The following is a 15,861-nucleotide window of genomic DNA, read 5'->3' on the forward strand; positions in this document are numbered from 1 at the left end:
TAAAAGGAAAGAGGACTGTTGTGTGATGGTGTTTTCCCCCCAGATTGGTACTCCCCAGGTGTTTTGGACTACAACGCCTGTCAATCCCAGCCAGCAGGGCCAATGGTTAATGGGAGTTGTAGTCCGACAACATCTGGAGAGCACCAGATTGGGAAAGGCTGGACCAAAGGACTTGAACAACCTAGTAAGGTAAAGGGACCCCTGACCATTAGGTCCAGTCGTGACCGACTCTGGGGTTGCGGCGCTCATCTCACTTTATTGGCCGAGGGAGCTGGCGTACAGTTTACGGGTCATGTGGCCAGCATGACTAAGCCGCTTCTGGAGAACCAGAGCAGCGCGCAGAACTGCGGTTTACCTTCCCGCCGGTACCTATTTATCTACTTGCACTTTGATGTGCTTTCAAACTGCTAGGTTGGCAGAAGCAGGGACCGAGCAACGGGAGCTCACCCCATTGCAGGGATTTGAACTGCCGACCTTCTGATCGGCAGTGTGGTTTAACCCACAGCGCCACCCGCGTCCCAACCTAGTAGGGTATACTTAATCCTTCGTTCCATGGGGCCTAACCAGTCAGGTTTCAAGGACTGTTGAGACATCCTAATTTTTTATCTGCCATTACAGGAAATTAGTGAGGGTTTTCTATAAACCACCCATAATTATTTTGAGTGGTATATAATTACTCCTGAATAATGTTAAACAGAGAGAGGCAGAACTTGAACCCACCGTGTGAGTGTGTGATTTGGAGTAAGCTCCCTAGTACGCCCTCTCTTTCATCAGACCATGTTTCTGGGAACAGAGGGCTACAAATCCACAGGCATATCTGAAAGAACCTTAAAACCATGTTTTATCATAGTTGCACAGCATAAGATGTTGGTGCTACATCCATCCTTTTGCCTTTCAGTATAACGTAAGTAGTCTTAGGGTTTTTTCAAACATCTGTCCAGACAAGTCATAAGAGTGGCTGTGTTATATGCATTTCGTCTGTGGATAATTCTCAAGTTGTTTTTCTTGCCTCTTGGGCCTACTTCAATGCATCAGGAACTCATGGAAAGTTTGGTGCGTGTTGTTGCCTTCACAACCCTCCATCACCCCATTCGCTTTCCTCTTCCCCTTCCCATCGCTGTCAGTGCCGAGAAGAGGTGTGCACATTGTAAATGATTTCACTTAAAATGCTGCTCAGTGAAGTTGAAGGTAAAATACCTACTGCCCACCTAGGCCAGGGATGAGGCCTTCCCAGATGTTGTTGGCCTCAAACTCCCATCAGCCCCAGCCAGCATAGCCAGTGGTGAGGAATGATGGGAGTTGTAGTTCAGCAATCTCTGGTGGGCCACAGGTTCCTTGCCTCTGCCTTAGGCCCTCACTCAAAAAAATTAATTCTGTGTAATGTGCACAAAAAATGATCCCTAAGTTTCCAATGATCTGCTTCATTTGGGTATACCTGAATGTTACAAAACCTGTAGCAGCTGCAGAGAGAAACTTTTCCAAATATTAAATACCCAGGGAACCTTTAGAATAGGGTAGGAAAACTATGGGTCTCCGGATGTTGCTGAATTCCAACTCCTAGATTCCCCCCAACCCTTCTTTAGAAGTTCAAATGTCAATCTAAGTCTGCTTGCATGAAATAAAACTAACAGCCATTCCTCTGCTCATTTTTAGAGTTGTTGATGATGAAATTGAAGCCAATATTGAAGAGGTATGCTGCCTAATATGAAAACTTGTTTTTGCTGACGGCAAAGTGCTACAGGCAAAAGAGAGAACATGCGCTTGCTTTCCAGGGCTGCTGGGGGCGGGGTTTTCTGAGCGATTGTAGAAGATGCACAAAGCTTTTAGGAGTGATTATGCCATCATTAACCTATTGACTCATAGAAGACAGTTGTTGCTGTTGAGGGCCCTGAATTTTGGAGCTTGCTAACTTACAAAGAAACCCAGGTCTGCAGGGTTGCCGGTGGGGTGGAGTGTCTGTTTTTGGCTAGAACAGCAGAGCTGGGAGAAAGGGTTAATCCTGCCTACACAGAGAGATATACACTGTGTTGTCAGTCCTGATTCACAGGTTTAATGTACCAACGGCTTTGGTCCTCTCCCTCCATTATTGAGGCTGTCCGTATATTTTATCACAATTACGGCTTCATTCTTATACATATATTTTTCAGTACTGAGGTTAAAATGTTAACCACATCTTTTTTAAAACAAAAAACCATACTGGAACATTGCCCTCTATGGGGACATTTCTGACATTGGATTTGATAGGCTTTTCTGTACTTCATTGCAAATAGTAAAATGGGTTTCTTATCTTGAACAGTTTGTCATCTTTAACGCTGCGGTATGAAAAAAAGCAACCTGAGATTCCCTGGAGGGTTTATGCATTATTCAATCTGAACAGAATTCGAACCAGTCATTGAGAGTGAAAATTAAATTTTAATTCGTTGCCCTAGCAAAAGGATATGTATATATACACATATCTATGTATATATTTGATATAGCCCTAGAAGAGGAATCTGTTTGCTTAAATATTTGACGGTTACTGGGTCAGAGACCTCTGCTGATGTTTCCCCTGCCATTCATTTTTCTAGAAAGAACTCACAGAAGATGAAATTGATGCCAGTTTTAAGAAACTATTTAGGCAATTAGCTGGAGAGGTGAGTAGCTTAGTTTTCCATCAGGTTGGGGGCCCGTGGCTCTTTACAAAATGCACCATCTCCAAGAGCCAGAATTCGAAAATGCAGAACTAGATCTGGGAAAACATGCTGATTCACAGTGATAGTAGAGGTGATCATTTAAAGTAAGCCATTGTGCTTGTTCCTTCACTGCCCACAGGATGCTGAGATCTCCGCTTTTGAATTGTGCAACATTCTGAAAAAAGTCATGGCAAAACGTAAGTTCTTCTCTCGCAGTCCTGTGAACATCCACAGTTCCCCACAAAATCAAACGTGAATGCTGAAAACAGAAAGAGTACATTGTTTGTGTGTAATAAGTGTGTTGTTTTTCTTTGCAGGCCAAGATATTAAATCAGATGGCTTCAGCATTGAAACATGCAAAATAATGGTTGATCTATTAGACGTATCCTTCTTCTTCCAAATCTACAGGCTTTCTGCTTGCAGGGCCAACATAATAGGGAAGGGAGTGGTTTTTGGTTTTTTTAAGACCTAACTGTGACATACTTTGTCAACATTCCCTTTGATTTGATGAAACACCTTGTAGTTATGAAATACATGTTCCCACCCACCTAAGGGAGAGAATCGAAAATGCTTTATTGGGGGAGCGGAGAGAATCTGATTCATTCACAACTGCAGCATTTTAGCAGATATCTAATATCTGAAGGGGCTTTATATGGATCAGTGCTGGGACACGAGTTTTGTATGCAGGCAATACACTTGTACCAGAGTTAACATCATATCTTCAGCTGATACCTTGAAGATGCACTGCTGGTCAGAAGAGACAATATTGACCTAGGTGTAGCGTTGATATGAAGTAGCCCGTATACATCAGTTATTAATTTATATACTGCTACATGCCAAAATAGGTTCTTTCTTTCTATATGTATGTATGTATATATAACACAAGATATACAAACTGTTAAAATATAGATAGCCTTATACACAATAAGACAGTGCCATTAAAACAATAAAGTGATAAAAGCAGGAGACTCTGGTTGAGAAATAATGACAGAGATGTCCCTCTGTAAATGTGCACACCTTCAAAGGCAGGATGCCAGTACAAAAGAGCCTCTTACATTTCAACAGGGAATGTGTTCCATGTCACTGGTGCTGCTAGTGGAAAAGCCCACCGCCATATCACCATAAGCCAATAATCGTCATACTGTGGCAAGAGTTCCATTTGTTGAGGTCAATGTCCTCGCTGGGTAACCTGGGCCCAGAGTAGCTTAGGGCTTCATATGAAAGCTAGAATGCCTTAAAACTGGCTCGGTAACTAATAAGCAGCCAGTACAGGTCCCTCAGTATTGGTGTGGTTTGTACCAACTAAGGGGCACTACTGTGCCCATGGCATTCTGCTCCAGCTGCAGCCTCTGAACCAGCTATAAGGGAAGCCCCACACAGAGCACATTGCAGTATTTTATAAGCATGAGGTTACCCACATGTGAGTCACAGTGGCAAAGCTATCCTTGTCCAGGAAACTGCACCGTTGACTCACCAGCTGAAGCAGATCATAAACACTCTCTGCCATGGAGGCAACCTGGGTATTCACAACACGCCTGCTAATCTGGTAGGTGTCAGGAAATTTGGAGTTCTAATCAAGTTTTGATGCTGGTTGCTTTTTAAACATGTAAAATACATCAGGGAGTTTACCAGTACATAGGAAAAGTAATCTAGAATGGGACTGGCATTGTTATCTACTCTGATTTTCAAAAATAACCACTGTTTTAAAAAAGGGGGGGGGGAGCAATTAGGTTTGCTTTGTGAAATCGAAATATCCCTAACTAAAAACAGACTGATGGTAGCGGTAAGCTGGGACTGAAGGAATTTAATGTACTTTGGACAAAGATTCAGAAATACCAGGTAAGAAGACATCTTTAAATGAAGACGTGTGGGAGACTTCTGTTACCTAAAACATACTTTGGCATCTAAGACTGTGGAAGTGTGTTAACCTTCCTGGGACCTGTTAGCACAGATATGTATGAACAGTGGCCTTGTAGTGGTTACTGCGATCAGGGTGTATAAATGCACCATTAGCAGTAGCAGTGCTCAGTTATGACACTATTATTAGGTCAAGTTTATGGAGCGCAAGAGTAACTTTAAGAAAGACAGGCATAGCTCTTTAAATTCATCCCAGAAAAACCCCTGCAAAAATGGGAATAGATTAAAGCAATGGAAGGAGCATTTTATGGCATCATTGCGAAGCACAGAGATTGTTTTGTAGAAAGATTGCTCTGCTTTGAAGTGCTGTCAGGCCTCTAACTCTGGGTTTTGTGTTCTGCAGAAAATTTATAGGGACATGGATGTCGATCGCTCTGGAACCATGAATTCCTATGAGATGCGGAAAGCCTTAGAAGCAGCAGGTACCTCTTATACAGTTACAGTAAAGTTCATAAGTTTATTCTATCCAAAGGCCATAACAAACTTACATTAAGCAATAGTATGACTAAGATAATACAAAACATGTAACCGTAATAGAAAAATCTGCAAAGACGTTGTCATGTTCCTGAGAATTGAAACGGTTTCCCTTGCGCATCTCTGACAGCTCGATTTTGCCCTTTTAAAATCCAGTTTGCCAACATCCTTGATGTAAGATAGAGAAGTTAGAAGAGATTCCAACAAACTCAAATCCATCTTGAGTTCAGATTAAAGCTCCGAATCACCAATTTCTAGCAATTTTATCCAATTTCTTTTTTCTTGCAACCTGTGCATAGAGGGACACTCCGTGTGCTAAAAAGCTATTATTGTCACATGAAAGAAACCAAACCATTTCTGCTGGGGTGTGCCTGCTTGCTTGTTTGTATAAGAGGCAGGCTAACAAATCATGAGTCATGTTTTCCTTCTTGTACAGTCATCTTAAACAAAGGCAGCTTGGGCTTTATACAGCGATAGGCTTATTAACAGAAAATTTGCCTTGTGCAAGGAGCAGGCACACATTTCTGCTCATCATCCTGGAGACAGCATAGCCATTTTAAAAAAACCAACAACCACCAGCTAAGATATGTGGCTTCCAGTGCACAAACCTTATGTTTATTTGATCAGGGTTTTCTAAAATACAAAATGGTTGGCAACCCCTACCATGTGTTTGGTCACTACCCGAGAATGCACCTGTGCAAATGAGATTCTGCTTCCTTGTGCTGTAGGTTTTAAGCTGGATTGCCAATTGCACCAAGTCATTGTGGCTCGTTTTGCTGATGAGCAGCTGATAATCGATTTTGACAATTTCGTTCGATGCCTGATTCGACTGGAAACTTTGTTCAGTGAGTATCTCACAGCCGCAGCATCCATTTATATTAAGATCTCCATCCTAAAACCATGTTATGGATTTTTTTAAAAAAAAAACTTACTGTATTTCCAGAGGTTCGGGGGGGGGGTTGTCCTGTGTTTCTACACAGCAAGTTCCTGTGGTTTCTTCTTCCTTCGCTGTAGTCTGCTCACTTTGAGCCTGTGGACAGTTCTATCTTTAAATATCTGTATAGTGCTGTACGTGTTTAATAATAATCTATGCCTGATGGCATAATGCTTCTTATGGGTGCAGTAAGGTTTTTGTACGTTACATATAGTAGCACACATCAGGTTGGCTGCAATTTCATTCAGTGCAGAGTCCATGTCAAGCAGCTTAGACATTTTTTTCCACAGTCCTAGTGCAAGATTGAGCTCTTCCCATATCAACTTATACATGCAGGTTGAAGGTGTAGTTCAAATACCATTGGCAAAGCAGTGGCTGCCAAAACAAAACACAACACCTCACCTGTGCTGGCAGCTCTATGATGCTGTTGTAATGTTTGCCATTACAACACTCCCCTGCAGGAAAAGCTAAATTAGTCACCTTCTGAATGTATTTTTGGCAGCACACAAGGCACTTATTTTATTTTCTTCCGTTATGAGTCACTTCCTATGAAACGTCTCAAAGTGATTTAACAAAAACATTAGCAATGAAAAAATATATAGAATAAATGCTTGCCCAACACGGCTTCAGTAATGACAGATGATATGGGCCCACATGGGAGGAGGCCAAACTGCAGCTTCTTCCAGCCACATGGCTGGCTTTTGGGAGGGGGGTTGTTGGCGTGGAAAGAAGTAGGTCTTCTTCCACATGGCCAAATTATGTTCCCAGTTGTTTGCTGTAGTGCAGAGGCACAAGCAGGAAGGGAGGTGACATCATTACCCTTCTCACTGCAGGGAAGCCAGATGAATGGGCTGCCCAAACAATTTGATTGCATCTTAAGGTGTGAGGAGGAGTTCAAGATGAAATATTCCATATGCCAATGGTAGGAACGAGAAAAGCAAAAAAAATTCAAATCCTTCACTAAAAACCACGTAACTCTGCATTTTAAATTTTTTTGCAAAGCTATAGTAGTCAGCCTTCAAGTATATACAGTGGTACCTCAGGTTAAGTACCTAATTCGTTTCGGAGGTGAGTACTTAACCTGAAACTGTTCTTAACCTGAAGCACCACTTTAGCTAATGGGGCCTCCTGCTGCTGCCGCACCACCGGAGCATGATTTCTGTTCTCACCCTGAAGCAAAGTTCTTAACCCGAGGTACTATTTCTGGGTTAGCAGAGTCTGTAACCTGAAGCGTATGTAACCTGAAGCATATGTAACCCGAGGTACCACTGTATTGTGATCCTCTGACAATGAATGCCTTTTAGTATGAAATAATTTAAGTCTTTTTTATGATGATGATGGTGATGGTGGTGGTGGTGATGATGATGATGATGATGATGATGATGAACTTGCAGCTCTCACCCTTATTTCTCATGCTGAAACCTTTCACTGCTGCTTTGTCTTTTCCGGGAAGCCTCCACTTTGTTATTAATACTCTGCTCTTCTTTCTCTCTCCTCTCTATGCAGAGATATTTAAGAAACTGGATACTGAGAAAACAGGAACGATACAGATGAATCTTGTCACTGTAAGTTATTCCTCCTATCAAGATCCAAAAGCAGAATTCTAGCAGAGGCTGGAGTCACTTCAGAGGAAGAACTGCAAAGCTTTTGTTTGCAATTTGCAATCTAGATATGTACAGTATTTGGCATACAGGCTAGACACTAGATACTTTTTATTTCTTTTTTGCCAAATTTCCAGGAACATCCAGCAGAGAGGAACACATTTTCACCCCAGAGCTAATGATCACTTGGAAAGAAAGTGATGTTTGTGTTCTCAAAAGCACAGGGCAGTAGATTTTGCACAAGGTTAAGATTTTCCTGCAACTATTGAACTGCTGGTTCAATATAATCAGGGGCATGAACAGGCACCAATGAGCCTTGGGCCAGGGTACACACTCCTTCAACCTCGTTTTGCATACAGAACACCCTTGCAGGTTTGAAGTGATGTATGAAGCACTAACACACCATCACCCTTGGTCAGATGTATGTAGAATAAGTACACTGGTGGAATTTGTGTACTGCTGCTTTATATGTACTTCCTCCTGAAACATATAATGTGGCAGATGAAAAATGGTGCCCCTGCATCTCTGAAGACAAAAGCACGTGAACTGGCTTTTACAAGCGCTTCCTGTTTGTACTTCTGCAGATGCACCAAGGGAAAAACAATCCGGGACTTCAGCCGTCTCACACAGGCAGAAACAGCAGTAGATAGCTTTACATGCAAACGTTCTCCATCTTGTGTTTTCCCTTTGATCATATGGAAGCAGCATGTGAACATACATGGACCAGATACATAAAATTACTGAGTCCATTGTAGAGCTGCCTCAGCCAAATTTAATGCTTTCTCTGTATCAGAACAAGCAACCTAATGGCAGAAGTCCACTCATATGGTGGCAGATTTGCAGCTCATTTATTAATCATTTTAGGGGTGCAGTAGTACATTTCCTACTCCTGATATGTTTTTCATTATCCACTATATCTGGGAGCAGGCTAACAATTCCAAAACAGTGTGTTGAACTGAGCAACGTGTAGACTTTTGGCAGGATAACACCACAGCCAGTGTCACCTGATATATTGTAAAGTTAGCAGTCCTCATTACATAGGAATAAAACACCAAGAGGGATTAGTGCTCATTCTTTTCTTGTCCTTATTCTCAGAAGCTAAGCTGCCAACAACTTCTATAGAGTGAATTTCACTTCCTCTTTTAGCCTCAAGTGCTTTTTTGCGGATAGATAACTTCCTTTTACGAAACACATATACTAAATTTGGTCTAGCTTCATGGAATATATTCCAAGGGGGCAGAGGGACACTTGTTTGTAACATGTTTTTCTTTCTGTCCCATAGTGGGTGTGTTTTACTATCATATGAAGAAGCCATGAGCCTCAGCTGAAGATTCTCCTAGGAACGTGAACATCAATCCAAGACCAAAATGGAGCGTTAAAAGAAAAAAGCTATTGCGTATCTTATATTTATGAATGAAGCTGCTAAGCAAGAGAATAATACTGAAAAAGCAAGATGAGCACACAGTGGAAGTTACTTACCTTGGTAGCTTCTGTATACAAGCTTTAACTTTTTATGTAATTCTATTTTATTTGCTTGAGCTAATTTGCTTAAGTTTGCTAATTTCAAGAAGTTTTAAATGAAAGCCGATGAGTAGTGGTCTTCTTTTAAATGGCAACATGGAGCATACGTCATTCAACCTACAATTATTCAGAATTATAAGAACCTAAACATCTGAAGATGCATCCACAAGATGCTGAGCAATAAACTTACACCATCAACTTCACTTTCCAACCCAAGTACAGTATTTAAGAATGCTACTTGAACTAATCAACTGAAATCAATTTCACGCCAAATATTGCATGCATTGTACCAACCTTTAGTTTTCACCAGATGATATTTAAATCCCAGACTTTTTTAAAAAAGAAAATGTGGAATGATGGTTCTTAAGTGAAATAACAATATTCTTGGTTTGATCAGCAAGACATCTTCATAACTTTAATGAAATCAAGAAGTCTGCACTTGGTCATCATGAGCAAATTTACTACCAGTTGGATCCATATCAGCAGCCATTCAGAAACTACGGCACCAGAAAATCATAATAATAAAATGTATGCTTCACTTATGCATACTACAACTAAATTAACTATTGACATAAATATGCTTACATTCCCCTAATACATGGGATTTTTAAAGGGTAATTATAAAGTCCGCTAGCAACATTTAAACTGCTGAGAATTGTGTAAATTCCTTAGGATTACATAGCATCAAGGTGTCTACTGTAATGCGTAGACAGTGATAAATCAGCCATTTCAGAAAAGTATGGTGCATGATATTTTCAAGATTTGATAGCGTTCTTACAAATGCTAGAAGGTTCACACATCACATACCAAGGCAAAGGCCATATTCAAGGTATGGATTTACAGAGGGCAGCTGACCTGCTAAATTTGCTGTTAATCCAATGTGTTGTTCCGCTATCAAAATTGTTAACACACCACAATCAGTTTTGAAAAGACATGCAAGAATGTGTTTGGTTTTCCAATTTGTAAATCAAATAATTTCAAAAGTAATTTGTGCTCCAGAAGAGAAACTCACTTTAAAAATGCAATGTACGGGGGCCACTAGGTGGCGCGTTGGAAGATGGCTGACAATAACATCTCTCTGACCCATACGAGGTATTAAGGGGCTGCTATGGGAAGTAGGCAGCCTTCCTGGCCCCCCCAAGGGGATGGGGGGGACTGCCCTGCCAGCGGTGTTCATTATGCACCCCCCGATCCGAGAGATGGGGTGCTGAACACTTGGCACAAGCCCTCGGTGGAGTCAGATCTTCCCGACGCCGATTCCAATCAGCGCGTGCTGGTTGCTTCAGCTTGGAATTATAATTGGAAATAATAGGATTGGAAGGAAGGCTGAAGCACATATATCAAGTGAAGCTCGACGATAAGACTGCTGATTAATGGATCTCTGTGACCGGGAGTGACGGATGGATAAGTAAATCTTTTGATGAACTACCACTATGAGAATGTATGGCTGGAACGAAGGGGGGGTGGAGGAAAAAACTCTTTCTTTCTCCCTTGCATGATGTGACAATAATACCTCCACCCCAGAAAGAAATAAGATCGTCGCGTTTTAAAAATCATAAACAGAACTTTAAGAACTGTGTGGGAGGAAATATAATACAATAAGAGAAGATCGAATGGTGAGAAGGAGGAAAATTTCTATGACGCAGTTTAAAAAAATGGCGTCTCGCCAAGACAGGCTGGTCCGAGAGAAGATCAGGGGGAGGAGAATCAGGATTACGCGAAAGAGAAGGAATGTTGGAATGCAAGTTTGACCTGACAGAGCCCCCTAATTTACTTGATTTATTGGGCCAGCCTGAGGAATAATAATGGACAGACCGAAGATTAACTTTGTGTATGGAAGTATTTAACAGAGGCTGTTCCTGAATAATATGAGTTTGGAAGAGCACAAAACCCACACAGAGACGCCAAATTTTCAATCTGTTTGTGAAAATTATCAGAGATCGCAAAGAAAGGAATAAATGATAACAACAAGAAGAGAAAGAAGGTAATAAAGGTCTATCCGAATCGAACTGGATGGAACTGTCGAACAAAAGCAGCAAGAGTCATCTGGAATTTTGGACTCGTGCGGAGCTTGATATATGGGTACCCCCCCCCCCCAAAATTAAAATTTGGCTGTATAATCTGGAACTAATGTGATTTGAACAATGTGATGTGATTGGCCTGTTAATAAAAATTATTTCAAAAAAAAAAAAAATGCAATGTACACGCACAGCAGATCTCTCCTCAATCTGCAGGCATGCCAAGATTTAAGCAGAAGAAGCAGGAAGGAAACTTTCTGGGTAATATCACATGAATAGGAAGCCTTCCAAAAACCTGGTTTCTTTTACTGGCTAATTAGCAGCACTTTTGAACACCAAGAAGTAGTAGAGGTTTGCTAAACAAGACTGAGGAGTCAGCACAATACCCTCACAGCCTATATAACACCCTAGTGAAAAGCTATCAAGAGGCCATCAATATTGTAGTTATCTAGTCCTGAAGCTTGGAAGATCATCATTCAAGCAGGCAGGTTATTGCCAATGCAAGTAAACAATTTTGATACAAGGGGTTTTCTTTGTAAACATATTTTTAAAAATCTCAGTGTTAGCAGTGTAAACTGATCAATTTGGGATAAACCAACATGGCTTAGATATGAGGCGCGGTGCAATTTATAGAAATTGCAGGTCAGAGAGAACATCTTCCAAACCTAATAACCACAGAATGCTGACTGTATAAAGGAGTCACGAACTGTAGTCTCTCTTTCATGTGCCCCTGTCAGCACATGGAGGGCAGCTCAATGACAGAAGCCTTGTGAAGCCGAGTTAAAAGCTGACACCAGACAAATTGGTATTTCTGAAGCAAAAATTTAATCACAGTTAAGAATAAAAAGATAGTTATAACAAAATTTGTGAGATGTAGAGTACACAGGTTTTCTATATCGAACGCTCAAGTTACAAAACACAGACAAGATTTATTTTAAAAAACACTATAGAAACTACATTACTTGCAGTATAACACATTTCAAATACTTTGGAAATCCTAAAATGCTACTGCCCTTGAAAGTTATTGCTCAAAACTGAATTTAGGTTCCTTATTTATTAAGATGCATTATGTCACTTTCACACCATTAACTCGGCTACTAAAATACATTCCGTAAGCAGAATGTTCATTATTTGTTTCTGTACGAAAAGCTTGGTTAACTTGCACTGGGCCCTTTTTTAGAGAAGGGAAACAGAGGAGCAAGAGAACAACTGTCTAGATGAGCAATGATTGGTTCTTGCTGGTACATTAGCATTACGGGGGGGGGGGGGAGCCACCTGCAGAGGCAAAAAGGGCAGTGACTGACCAATAGGGCTTAGTTTCCCTAAATGGAGCTAAATCCATTTGCTTGAAAGTCGCATTCCAGATTGGGGAATGTCTCCCGCCACTTGTGAATGCGCTCTATCCTTCATCTGTTTTCAAAGCACACTCAGTATTGCTTTCATATCACACTGTAAATAGAAATGTCTCCCGAGATTGGCGCAAACCCACAAAGAATGCATTCTCTTCCGTAAGAAGGATAAACTCGTCCTGCGGCTGGTACTTCATAAAATCGGTTCAGAATGTTTTCACGCCAAGCTTCTTTGCCTTGGCTTAATCCTTGGGTAGAGCTGGGGAGGGAGAAAGCGAATAAAATAAGCAATTCAAGGTACATAAGACGTGCTTAATAAATCCTGAATACAGGTGACTCTCAACTTATGCTGAGGTTACATTCCAGGGATAGCACATAAAGCCAACATCACATAGAGTCAAAACACATGGAGCTCAATGGTGGGTGGGACTGCCAAAGTCTCTTCCCCCGCAAACACTTCCAAACGCCTTGTTATTTCTCATTGCCACGCACATAAAGCTGAATGCATACAAGTTAAATGCACGTTAACTCGTGAGTTACCTGTATAAAAAGGAATAGATCAGCAGATCTGTGTCTATTTTACTGTGCAATTTATATTTTGTAAAAACACATACGTTGCCATAGCAATTCCTAATGATCTACCAATTCACTTTTTTAAAATTGCTGCCAACTCCAGGGAACCTTCACATCCTACAGGCCTGCATCAATTGCTAGCCGCAGCTAAGCGGGTATGAATGGCAGAAGCAATGCTTCAGATCAGGGTGGCCCAACACACAACTCGAGGGCTGCATGCAGCCCGTGAGGCCTTTTTGGGCGGCCCTTGGCAACTGTGTCTACATCTTAGGCCTGCTACCTCTGGACCAACTTCTTTAGTGGCAGAGGGAAGAGAAGGGAGCAGCTGGGCTTGGCAGCGCTCCTGGCTATTTATATTCCTCCACAGGAGGGAGAGGGAAATCCTCTTTTCTGCAAGGCTGCATACCAAAAAAGTTGCTGTACTGACTTTTGAAACTGCTCTGAATGGAACAGGGTGGCAGGTATAAGGCGAGGCAACATGCATTCTCCCACGGCCACCTTGGTCTTTGCCCACTTTCGTATTCTTTGCAGGGAAGTGGGTGTTAGTTTGCCATGTGCCATGCCTTGATCTGACCAGCCTCTTTACGTAGCAGGGCTTGCCCTTCCCTTAGAAAAGTTCTTTATTAAACCACCTCAAGGCAAGAGGTGCTCTGCTAGTGGGAAACTGCATACCCTTTTCTTGCTTATGCACTCCTCTTCTTCTTGACCCTGTGCTCTGGGCAGAGATCTGCCTTCTTGTACTCTGCAAAGCACTCTGAGTACTGATGATGCAATAAATAGTTATACAGTGGTACCTCGGGTTAGATATGCTTCAGGTTACAGACTCCGCTAACCCAGAAATAGTACCTTGGGTTAAGAACTTTGCTTCAGGGTGAGAACAGAAATCGTGCTCCGGTGGTGCGGCAGCAGCAGGAGGCCCCATTAGCTAAAGTGGTGCTTCAGGTTAAGAACAGTTTCAGGTTAAGAATGGACCTCCAGAACAAATTAAGTACTTAACCCGAGGTACCACTGTACATCAAGTTCTCTTGCACACAGTCCCTTTTATTTCATTTGGACCACCTTGGAGCCAACTGATCCAAGTGGGGTTGAACAGTCCATACTAACAACAATGAACAGTATCCAAATAACATGTCCCATCAGCACACAGATTTACATTTGCGCAGCCAAATTTCCCATGTGCATGCCGCCCCAAATCTGCTCCAGACAGTTGGAGAAACCCCTAAAACAGAGGGGAACAGAAGCGCAAATCCTTGTGCTGACAGGATGTGTAAGTTAGATACTGCCCAAAATTGGCTGTTTACCCCCATTTTGGTCCTTAGTACATGGGACAGACTCCTTGAACACACTCAGAAGTGCACAATTTTGGGTTGCCTTAGGAGCTGAGCACTTCATCTGCAGAGAATCTGGGAGTCTGGAGTATGTGTTTGCCTTGTGACTGGTTTTTGTAAAAGGTGAAAGCTGATGTCTTTGACAGAAGCCCAAAGGGAAATTTAAGAAGCCACATCTCCTTTGCTTCCCGCATATTCTCCATGCAGAAAAAAAGTTTCTTCCTCAGGAGCTGAGGTCTGCTGAAACCACAGGAGAAACGCCACAGGCAAAACCAATTAGCTGCAATTACCTTTTACCCTCCATTTGCAGAGAAGGGCATTTCCAGGCATGTCTATTAAGTTGCTCTGATTGTAGGGCATGCTTACCTGGACTCCGGAAATGCGTATCGGCATCAAATGGGAAAGCAGTTATGAGAAAGCCCAAGAAGATACAATAAAACTGCTACCCTCTTGTTGGCTAAGTATCTTGAAGTGAATGTCACTCAACATCTCAAGAATATCAATCACTTCATGGAAATGGCTAGAGCATTACACTAAGAATGCTCAACAGTGAGTGGAAGCACTAAAGCAAAGCTGACATTCAAATACCAAACTAGTTTAATATCTTGGAGCTCTATGGCAGGAACCAAAATGTTACAGGGTTGGGCTGGGAGTAACAAATGTATTGTGATCTCAGACCAAAATCCCACACCTTAATGCTGTGATGGACAAGTAGCTTGGCTGGCAAGCCCTCTAAGAGCAGATCATGTGCTAACTGTAAGACCCGAAAACTTAGCGGCAGTGCGCTTTTTAAAAAAACCCCACAAATGGTGCAGCCTGGCACTTCCACTTATCTGCAGAGATCTTAAAACGAAGTGTTTTGAGACTTTTAGCCCTGGACAATCATTCTAGAAGCATAAACTGATACAACAGCAAGAGACTCATTTGCAGGCCACTTTCAGCCAATACACCAACAGCTGTCAACCACTGCTTTAGCAGACAGTGCATTAAAATGGGCATAACCCATTTCTTATTTTAAAGCTTGTTTGTTTTTTGCAGGGGTTCCTTGTGCTTTACTTTGTTTTGGTCTATTGCTATAGCACAGAAATCAGCAGTGCTGCTATGCAGAGATGTATTAACAGGAGGGCAAACTGGGCAGCCCCCCAGGGCAGCCAATGGGGACAGGCAGCAACAAGCATTCTGGGGCACTGTGGAGATTAGTAGCCTCCTTTCAGATGGTGCAAGAGGACTTTTGCTTTTTGCTGGCACAGGTAAGGGAATAAATCTGTATGAGGAGAAGGTGGTGGTGGTGGTGGTGGTGAACAGAATCCCCATCCGATTGGCTGGTTGGCGGTGCTTTTCTGGCCAATGAGCATGCAGTAGGGCTCCTGTCTGGGCAGGCTGACATGTGAGCTCGTCTCCTTGCCATGTTTGGTTCATTTTACTTTGAGTCGCCCCACTGCCACCATTAGGATAGATAGAGTCTAGGGTGGTA

At 42.1% G+C, this 15,861-nt stretch overlaps 2 protein-coding genes across 4 annotated transcripts in view; one reads left to right on the forward strand and one right to left on the reverse strand.

Moving 5' to 3' along the window:
• CAPN2 (calpain 2) overlaps positions 1-9,322 on the forward strand; it is a 32,682-nt gene extending 23,360 nt beyond the window's left edge. Inside the window, exons 13-21 of the mRNA XM_083434484.1 lie at positions 1,654-1,690; positions 2,568-2,633; positions 2,812-2,869; positions 2,990-3,054; positions 4,443-4,511; positions 4,933-5,011; positions 5,792-5,908; positions 7,504-7,562; positions 8,881-9,322. Of these exons, the coding sequence (XP_083290610.1) occupies positions 1,654-1,690; positions 2,568-2,633; positions 2,812-2,869; positions 2,990-3,054; positions 4,443-4,511; positions 4,933-5,011; positions 5,792-5,908; positions 7,504-7,562; positions 8,881-8,904 (574 nt within the window). The 3' untranslated portion in view covers positions 8,905-9,322. The remainder of the gene's footprint in view (positions 1-1,653; positions 1,691-2,567; positions 2,634-2,811; positions 2,870-2,989; positions 3,055-4,442; positions 4,512-4,932; positions 5,012-5,791; positions 5,909-7,503; positions 7,563-8,880) is intronic.
• A 2,621-nt stretch (positions 9,323-11,943) lies between these two features.
• The window catches only part of TP53BP2 (tumor protein p53 binding protein 2), a 48,669-nt gene continuing 44,751 nt past the window's right edge, over positions 11,944-15,861 (reverse strand). For all 3 annotated transcript variants that reach the window (XM_083434401.1, XM_083434403.1, XM_083434402.1), the window contains exon 18: positions 11,944-12,745. In XM_083434401.1, the coding sequence (XP_083290527.1) occupies positions 12,704-12,745 (42 nt within the window). In that variant the 3' untranslated portion in view covers positions 11,944-12,703. The remainder of the gene's footprint in view (positions 12,746-15,861) is intronic.

The sequence above is a fragment of the Podarcis tiliguerta genome (genome assembly GCF_965153285.1).
Source record: "Podarcis tiliguerta genome assembly, chromosome: 3".
Taxonomy (NCBI): domain Eukaryota; kingdom Metazoa; phylum Chordata; class Lepidosauria; order Squamata; family Lacertidae; genus Podarcis; species Podarcis tiliguerta.